This window comes from Stegodyphus dumicola, chromosome 4 (assembly GCF_044657685.1).
Source record: "Stegodyphus dumicola isolate Sdum_Otavi_A_Nest chromosome 4, ASM4465768v1".
NCBI lineage: Eukaryota > Metazoa > Arthropoda > Arachnida > Araneae > Eresidae > Stegodyphus > Stegodyphus dumicola.
The window spans coordinates 211,910,674-211,920,651 of record NC_140771.1 but is presented as its reverse complement, the minus strand read 5'-3'; the positions used below and the strand labels follow the sequence as shown (position 1 = coordinate 211,920,651).

The 9,978-nt window shown below is 35.1% G+C and overlaps 1 protein-coding gene across 1 annotated transcript in view; it reads right to left on the bottom strand.

Annotated features, from left to right (window-relative positions):
- Positions 1-9,978, bottom strand: part of LOC118186863 (disintegrin and metalloproteinase domain-containing protein 10-like) — a 218,651-nt gene that overhangs the window by 13,923 nt on the left and 194,750 nt on the right. Inside the window, exons 11-13 of the mRNA XM_085815947.1 lie at positions 3,304-3,431; positions 3,056-3,170; positions 951-1,085 (exon numbers count right to left, since the gene is read on the bottom strand). Coding sequence (XP_085672073.1) covers positions 951-1,085; positions 3,056-3,170; positions 3,304-3,431 — 378 coding nt within the window. The remainder of the gene's footprint in view (positions 1-950; positions 1,086-3,055; positions 3,171-3,303; positions 3,432-9,978) is intronic.

The following is a 9,978-nucleotide window of genomic DNA, read 5'->3' as shown; positions in this document are numbered from 1 at the left end:
ACATGTGATGCATGTTTCTTGTATATTTTCAGTGCCAGTTAAAGCATACTGTAAAGATTCACTATGATTCTTCTTTTGCAAAATAAGAGCAGTAAGTGACGCGTGTTCTCAACAGGTAAAACAAATATCACATTATTTCTTTATCATGTTCACTCACACACACACACACAAAAAAAAAAAAAGTACAATTTTTTGAATGTATTTTTCACCTTTAAAATTAAATGTTTAAAGTTGAAGGTCATTTCATATCATCTGTTGATGATTAAATTTTATTTCTGTGCTACTAATAAAGCAATTCATAGAAATATTTAAATCCCTGATGCTTTGTTATTCCTTTGTAAATTTAGAAGATCAACACCCAAAATTTTTACAGACTATTAGAGATAAGGTACATTTTAACCAAAGTAAATATTTTAAATGACAAATATATAAACACTGTTCACCCTTTTAACTACAATAGTAAATTTTTTTTAAAATAATAGCAAAAAATGCAACACTTAAAATAAATATTATTTTGTCATGAAGAAAACAATTTCATTATCATAAAATATTTTCTTAAAATTAATATAAATGTAATAGTTGAAGACAATGTTTCTCAAAGCCACAAAATGAAAAATATAAAATTCCCTAAAAGTTTTTATATGTGTTAAATTTAATCAAACTCTTCTAATGCAAAGCAATACCTCAACAAAATGATATATCCAAAAGACAATGAAAATACAAACGTTATCTTCAAATGCATATATAATGTGATATACATAATGAACAAAATATGCTTTAGGGAATAAATAAATAAATAAAAGAAGGAAAAAATAAATATAAACAATTATTTATTTTATTTCTTTATAAACTTTATAAAAATATCAGAAAAATTGTTTTAAAATTTCCCAAAATATGTGAATAATATATGTTATTGAATATATAATATGTTGTTGAAAACTAAATCTTACCACAGTTATTGCTGCACCCAAAAATAGCAGAAGCATACTCCACCACTTTTCAGCAATCCATTTTTTCAAAATTGCTACTCCCTCGGGTGACATCAGCAAATTGCGAAGAGTAGCTAAAGGTCCTGATGGATCAATCTACAGAAGAATTAAAATTTTTAATAACATAATTAACAATTTATATTATTTATATAAAAACAATAGAAAATCTAACATGTAAAAAACCATTCTTTTAATGCTATACACTTGGTAACTAGTCAAAATTCGAGTTTACTAATTTTGCCTAGATTCCATATTTCAAGAGTTTTGCAATTTAGTTGCCAATGAGTTCCTAACAGTTCTCCACAGTTGCCAACAAATTCATGCCTTTTCAGTGAAGGTGCAGATAATAAGAATTTACCAAATATTTTTAATGCAGCCCAATAGCTGTTCAAGACTGTACTGTACAAATTATGACAACAGTATGGCCATTAAAAGATTACGGACAAACATTATTAGATCAAATGAAAAGCATAATTCTAACATAACAGGAGTATAATATTGTCTCAAATAATGCTAAAATTCAGAGTTCAGGTCCAATAAACATCAGTTTGAGGACTTTTCATTATATGGCTTTTAGGAGCTGATATCCAACTAGAATACTCCAGATTAATGAATAATATAGAGCTATACAGTACCTAAGGCTTGGAAATTCAAAGTTTGAGGACTGTAGCATATTCCCTTCATTATATGGCTTTTAGGAGCTGGTATCCAACTAGAATACCCAGGATTAATGAATGATATAGGGCTATACAGTACCTAAGGATTGGCAATTTAAAGACTAGATATTTGAAGACTAAAGATGAGAATCCATTCTGACAGTCACATTTCCAGCCAGTTTATGCAGACAGAAGCATCTTTGTGTGGAGAAAAACTTATAAATTCAGGAACTTGCATGTCAATAAGAAACTGTACAGGCTCCATAATGATATGGAGTTTGTTCATCCAGTGTGATCCCTGATATGGTTGCAAACATGTTTGACAGGTGAATGCTATGGAGACAGCTTATTTTTCATAATTTTTTTAACATTTAATTAATTTGGCCTCTTCTACCTCGGTAGTATACAGACACATAAGTCTACAGGCATCTAATTATACAATTATTCATTAGGTTTCGAGTTTTTCCACGATTTAAGTTACCAATTCTTAACACTATCAAACAAATCTGGAATTCTAAGCAATATGTTGTGGCATACAGAAATCAGATGCCTTCAAATATAGATAGCTCGAACAGGAATCATAGTGTTCATAGTCCACATATTTTTGCAGTCAACTACTCTACACTTCTAAAACACATTCTATAAAAGCCCTACTATGCATTTAAGCAAGGTACCAGTCTTTTTAGTACTCAACAATCATTTGGTTATACGTATACTCACCAATAATATGTGTTTTTACAAATCTATATTTTTCTTAAAGATACTTTCAGTTTTGGTTAGTACTATTCAATTACATCATGAACTTCATTTCTTAAAAAATGGGCATTAGTTTAACAAGCTCTGTTTTACTTATAAATTTCATGAATATGCTTAACATGATTTAGAGCATTTGAAAACAATAAATTAATTAAAATTGAAATCTAATTTCAATAAAAAAACAATGAAATAAATACATGAAAGATGGTTAACTGCATTAATGAATAATTTTGTGTCTAAAATGTGAATCCATTAACACATCAGTCTCATTCAGCTAGAAATACTTTCATAGATACAGTATATTACAGTGCAAATTTTAGTATTGCCTTCTGATAATATTACTTTTCATTATGTGAATTTTGAATCCTTATTTCAAAGGTAAACATAAAATTTTGGCAAGTACGTTTTGATCAGAATTCAAAGTACTACTTGTATTCATTATTTTACCTCACTTTCACACCTTTGGCAGAGAAAAAAGTATGATTAATAAAGCTCAAACTTTTAGCCAAATTGGAAAATAAAACAATTCATATTAACATTAGTTTCAATATTTAGTTTTAAATAAGAAATAATATTTAGAACAACTGTCATACAAACATTCACAATATACATTAAGAAATTTTTAACATTACTCATTTGATAATGAATACATACTTCTCTACAAGATTGGTGAACATCACAGTAACCATTATAATTGTCACAAGGAGCTCCAGGTTTTGCATATAAATCTGGCACATCATAAGGGGGTAAATTCCATTCAAATGAGGATCTGGAGAAAAAGTGTGAAACAAATTTAACATCAATATTTTTTTAATAATAAGTATATTATCAAGTTAACATTTTTCTGACCTAAATGTTTTTTTTAAATCTTTAGAATTTATTAATTACAGAAAACTATTTACTTGCAACTTAGCTCATCCCCAGGAATTTTGCAACACAATTCGCAAGAGCGGACAAGAGGATCATGATAACCTCTTACACACTGACAGGATTCTAAGCCATATGCCATACATATAGAACCAGTGCATTCCTAGTCATTGATAGGGAAAAACAAAAAATAAAATTCAAGCTAAATACAACCAATATTTAACATATACAAAACACAGCATGTTTAATAACAATAATCAACATTTTTTACAACTAATTTGCAAATACAAATTAAGATTGATTGATCCTTTTTAAACAAAACATAAATGCAAATAAAATGCTACAGCTTTTGTCTGAATGAAGCATTTCTTCACCATATTTACTTTAGAGATTATTATATTGCAGCAAAAATTTAGCAGGACCATTATGCTGTTTATTTATATGGTTTTATTATATGTTATTTTACTTGCATTTATGTTTCATTTTAGGCCTATGCTAGCCAATTTCATTATTCCTGATCTTAATAGCTATTTTGCAGAATCTGACAATTCACTACATCAAAATATTGCCAAGTTATAATAATAATAATAATAATAATAATAATAATAATAATAATAAAACTAATCTAAAAGAAACATTTCCAAGTGTAGCATATTGTTACGAAATGTACAGGTGCGGTAAGATAGCTTCCCTGCAAAGCAGGTTTAGGGTTGCCCCATTTGGCAAGAAATCACCCATTTGATGATATGCCATGGACGGATGGAGAACCTTCTGGAATGAATTCTTACCGGTTTAGCTCAGAATATTCTCGAACACAAGCCAAAAGCTATATAAATCCTGCTGGTTCGCAGTCTGTATGTATGTGTGCCTCGTCTAGAGTGCGAGTTTGTTAGTATCAAGTTGGTGTCTCGACTCGCGAGTCAATCCCTGCGGAGTCAATCGAGTTAACAACTGGGCAGCGAGTGCCGAGTGGGTCATCAAGTTCACCGAACGAGTCTCTTAGTGTATCGTCAAGAGAGCGTGTTGAGCTCTGGGAATGACTGAACCGAAGAGTCGGGAGCTGTACTCTGTGTGTCGTCGAGTGCATCGCGTGTTGTAGCGTGGAGAGTCTCGAGAGTACATGGAGTACAAGAACAACCGAACAAAGTCCAAAAAAAAAAAAAAAAAAAAAAAAAAAAACGAACAACCGAACAAAGATCTTGTATGCATGGGAGCTGTACTCTGGTGCTTTGCAGTGAAGCTGTCTCTACCGTCATTGCCTGACAAATTGAAGGCTGTGTCGCTGATTGTTCCAGCATGTTTATTGTAGATCTTGTATGCGTGTATGACTGTAAAAGTGTTTTGGAGCTGTCCTGATTAATATTGGTAAATAAAGTGTGTTTCGATACTTCATCAAGTAGTGTAGTCATTATTCACTCCAAATCCATATGAACCCCGTACGAACGAAGAAAATAATGCAACAACTGGTGTCAGAAGAGAAAAATGTAACAAATGGTGTCAGAAGTGGGATTTGAGGGTGAATGACAGTGACAAGAGAAATGGAAGAACTAGTAACACAGCTCGTGACTGCCTTTGCTGAATTCCAAGAAAAGATGGAAGCCCGATATGATGAGATAAAAGCTGGATATAAAGAGATGACAGCTGAGATCAAAGCCGGAATGAAAGACATGAAAGCTGGACTGGAAAAGAAGAAAACCCGATGAGAAGAAATAAATATCGACCAAGAAAAGGTCCAAGAGCAACTCCAACAGGTGAAAATCGAGCTTCCAGAAGAAACTGGAACCATAAAAGACGGTGTGGAAATAAGAGAAGTAGCATCTGAAGAATCAAAGGATGAAGAATTGAAGGAAGTAGCTAATGAACTGTTTGAGAAAGATCAAGAAATGAAGGATGAAACATCTAACGGGATTAAAGAAAAAGAACGAAAACCTGAAGAAATAAAAGACGCGAAAGAAGCTTTTGATTCTTAAGTGCCTGAAGTGGAAATGGAAGAAAGTGAAAATGCGACTGTTAAGTTTGTCAAAATTGATAGTGAAGTTACGAAGTCGCAGGCAGTAAGTATTGAACCATCTGAAAGTGCATGTGATGCACAGATGGGAGAAGCTGATGTGCAGCTTAAGCAGGGCGCTCTAGTACTGCAAGAAAATTCACCTACTTCGCAAACTGGGTGTGCATCTCATAGTGCAGAATTTGTAGACAAGGACTTGATTCTAAAGCTGGATGCTTCTGTTTGCAAAGAATCGGGTTCCGTTCAAGATTCCGATGCAGAATATGGAGTTGGTTCCCAGGAAACGAAGGAAAATGAACATGTACCGGCTGCTGAAAATACCAAGGAGAACTGTACACATGATGTGAACAAACTACAGAGTGGTGAACAAACTGTTTTAGATCTTCCAAAAGATGAAAAGCCTGAAAGGTATGAATCTTTAAACTGTGACATGAAAAACAGAAATGCACCTGAGAACTGCAGTGGAAAAGTATTTGACCGGGTATATTTTAATGAAAAGACTGAGACTGAAATTCATTCAGAACTTTAATGTATACAATTTAAAATTGTTATGTGTTTAATTTGTGTATATAACTTGTACATAGTGTAAATGTTTGTTTCTTTAGTTATGTCATCTGTATGTTTTAAAACGTTTTCTTTGTACCAAATTATGCTTCTCACCAAGGGTTGTACTGCCCGGGACGTGCAGTCCTTGAGAGGGAGCAGTGTTATGAAATGTACAGGCGAGGTAAGATAGCTTCCTCCCAAAGTAGGTTTAGGGTTGCGATAAAATGACAAGAGAAGGCAAGGTTGCCACATTTGGCAAGAACTCGTCCATTTGGCGACAAAATTGGTGATATAACATGGACGGATGGAGAACCTTCTGGAACGAATTCTTACCAGTTTAGCCCAGAATGTTGTCGAACACAAGCCAAAAGCTATATAAAGCCTGCTGCTCCGCAGTCAGTGTGTGTGTGCCTCGTTGAGAGTGCGATTTGACAGCCGGGCAGCGAGTGCCGAGTGGGTCGTCGAGTTCACTGAAGGAGTATCTTAATGTATCGTATAGAGAGTGTGTTGAGTTCCGGGTATGACTGAACCGAAGAGTTGGGAGCTGTGCTCTGTGCGTCGTCGAGTGCATTGCGAGTTGCAGCCTGTAGAGTCTCGAGAGGTCATGGAGTTCCGAGAACAACTGAACAAAGTCGGGAGCTGTACTCTGGTGCTTTGCAGTGAAGCCGTCTCCACCGTTATTGCCTGACAGTGTGAAGGCTGTGACGCTGATTGTTCCAGTGTGTTTATTGTAGATCTTGTATGCGTGTACGACTGTAAAAGTGTTTTGGAGCTGTCCTGATTAATATTGGTAAATAAAGTGTGTTTCGATACTTCATCAAGTAGTGTCGTCATTATTCACTGCAAATCCATATGAACCCCATACAAACAAAGAAAATAACGCAACAACTGGTGTCAGAAGAGAAAAATGTAACAACTGGTGTCAGAAGTGGGATTTGAGAATGAATGCCAGTGACAAGAGAAATGGAAGAACTAGTAACACAGCTCGTGACTGCCTTTGTTGAATTCCAAGAAAAGATGGAAGCCCGATATGATGAGATAAAAGCTGGATATAAAGAGATGACAGTTGAGATCAAAGCCGGAATGAAAGAGATGAAAGCCGGACTGGAAGAGAAGAAAACCCGATGAGAAGAAATAAATGTCAGCCACGAAAACGTCCAAGAGCAACTCCAACAGTTGAAAGTCAAGTTTCCAGAAGAAACTGGAGCCATAAAAGACGGTGTGGAAATGAGAGAAATGGCATCTGAAGAATCAAAGGATGAAGAATTGAAAGAAGTAGCTAATGAACTGTCTTGGAAAGATCAAGAAATGAAGGATGAAACATCTAAGGGGATTAAAGAAAAAGAATGAAAACATGAAGAAATAAAAGATGTGAAAGAAACTTTTGATTCTCAAGTGCCTGAAGTGGAAATGGAAAAAAGTGAAAATGGCACTGTTAAGTTTGTCAAAATTGATAGTGAAGTTACGAAGTCACAGGCAGTAAGTGTTGAACCATCTGAAATTGCATGTGATGCAGAGACGAGAGAAGCTGATGTGCACTTAAGCAGTTCGCTCCAGTATTGCAAGAAAATTCACCTACTTCGCAAAGTGGGTGTGCATTTCATAGTGCAGATTCTGTAGACAAGGACTTGATTCTAAAGCTGGACGCTTCTGTTTGTAAAGAATCGGGTTCCGTTCATGATTCTGATGCAGAATTTGGTGTTGGTTCCCAGGAAACGGAGGAAAATGAACATGTACCGGCTGCTGAAAATACCAAGGAGGACTGTACACATGATGCGAACAAACTTCAGAGTGGTGAACAAACTGTTTTAGATCTTCCAATGGATGAAAAGTCTGAAAGGACTGAATCTTAAGACTGTGACATGAAAAACAGAAATGCATCTGAAAACTGCAGTGGAAAAGTATTTGACCCGGGTATATTTTAATGAAAAGACTGAGAATGAAATTCATTCAGAACTTTAATGTATACAATTTAAAATTGTTATGTGTTTAATTTGTGTATATAACTTGCACATAGTGTAAATATTTGTTTCTTTAGTTATGTTATCTGTATGTTTTAAAACGTTTTGTTTGTACCGAATTAAGCTTCTGACCAAGGGTTGTACTGCGTGCAGTCCTTGGATGGGGGCAGTGTTACGAAATGTCAAGGCGCCATAAGATGGTTTCCCCGCAAAGCAGTTTTAGGGTTGCCATAAAATGACAAGTGAAGGCAGGGTTGTCACATTTGGTGAGAAATCGTTCATTTGACAATATGCCATGGACGGATGGAGAACCTTCTGGAACGAATTCCTACCGGTTTAGCCCAGAATGTTCTTGAACACAAGCCGAAAGCTATTAAACCCTGCTGGCCCGCAGTCAGTTAGTGTGTGTGCCTCGTCTACAGTGCGAGTTAGTTAGTATCGATTTGGCGTCTCAACTAGCAAGTCAATCCCTGCGGAGTTCATCGAGTTGACAGCCGGGCTGCGAGTGCCGAGTGGGTTAGCGCATCTTCGAGAGAGCGTGTTGAGCTCCCAGAATGACTGAACGGAAGATTCAGGAGCCGTGGTCTGTGTGTCGTCGAGTGCATCGCGAGTTGTAGCGTGGGGAGTCTTGAGAGTACGCAGAGTTCCGAGAACGACCGAACAAAGTCGGGAGCTGTAGTCTGGTGCTTTGCAGTGAAGCCATTTACACCATTATTGCCTGAGAGTGTGAAGGCTGTGTCGCTGATTGTTCCCGCGTGTTTATTGTAGATCTTGTGTGCGTGTACGACTGTAAAAGTGTTTTGGAGCTGTCCTGATTAATATTGGTAAATAAAGTGTGTTTCAATACTTCATTAAGTAGTGTCGTCATTATTCACTCCAAATCCATACGAACCCCGTACGAACTTAAATGAAGAAAATAACACAACAACTGGTGTCAGAAGAGAAAAACGTAACAATATGCTAGTTTATTTAAATATTTTGTGACACATTTATTTTTCAGATCATTTTATGATGTTTTTATTTTTCAAATTACAATTTCATTTGATGCAAAATAAATTAATATAACCTCAACTACGCAAAAGCAGGAATTACTGAATTACTTAAAATAACAAATTACACTTATAAGGGTTAAAGTATAGTTTAGGGTACCCCTTGACGATTTTTGGCGGTACATGGATACCGATTTTGTGCAAGTCTGACTCATTATTTTGGCTTGTGAAGCGGCGATTTTTGCGCCAAAAATCGTCGATACACAAAGCCAAAATAACAAGACAAACAATTGCACAAACTGGGTATCCATGTACACATCGACTTCTTTTCACTTGAAAAAAAAAAAACTGAATTGCACAAAAAGTGGCATTGTGCACTCTTTTAACTTTATCCATGTACACGTTGACCTATTTTCACTTTAAAAAAATTCCAGAATTGCACAAACTTGCATTGCGCGCTTCCTTTACTTTGCCCATGTACACATCAATACAGTTTCACTTAAAAAGTCAAAGGAGCACCAAATTCTACAATATAGGGAAACAAAAAATACATCATCTCAATAAAATACATTTTAAACCAAACAATAAAATAACATAAAAAAGGAAAAACATGCTATACATTTAAGCACTACCAAAAGCAAATATTCACTTACTATGATTTTCAAGTTCGCTTCGTACACACAGAGCCACGTAAAAAACCAAAATATCAGTCATACTCAAATGACTTTTTTCAAACCAGGTACTCTTTCTGATCGACTGCATCTGAACCTTTCTTCCTACAAACCCATTCAAATCCATTTAAATGGTTTTTACGTTCGACTAAACACATATCCTTCCTACATACAGGACACTTATAATGGCTACTAAGTAAACCTTCACTTGTGCCATTCTACCGTCTAAAGAATCAAACCAACACACACCACAAAAATGCTTACAAAACATCCCATGATTCAAAATTTCCCAGAATTATGCATCCGATTACATCACAATTGGGTTTCCATACCATTCAACTACTCAGGCTACCATAAATGAAACAACTTTGCCATAATAGAAGAGGTACCTTAAAGTCTACTCTACCCCTTATAAGTTCTACAGTAAAAATAATATAAAACTGACCTAATTTTAGTTAGATTTTAAAATTAATTTAATAAAGCTTAACATTAAAAGAAAGAGACAAAATTAGCAAAACCACATCTAATTCATTGT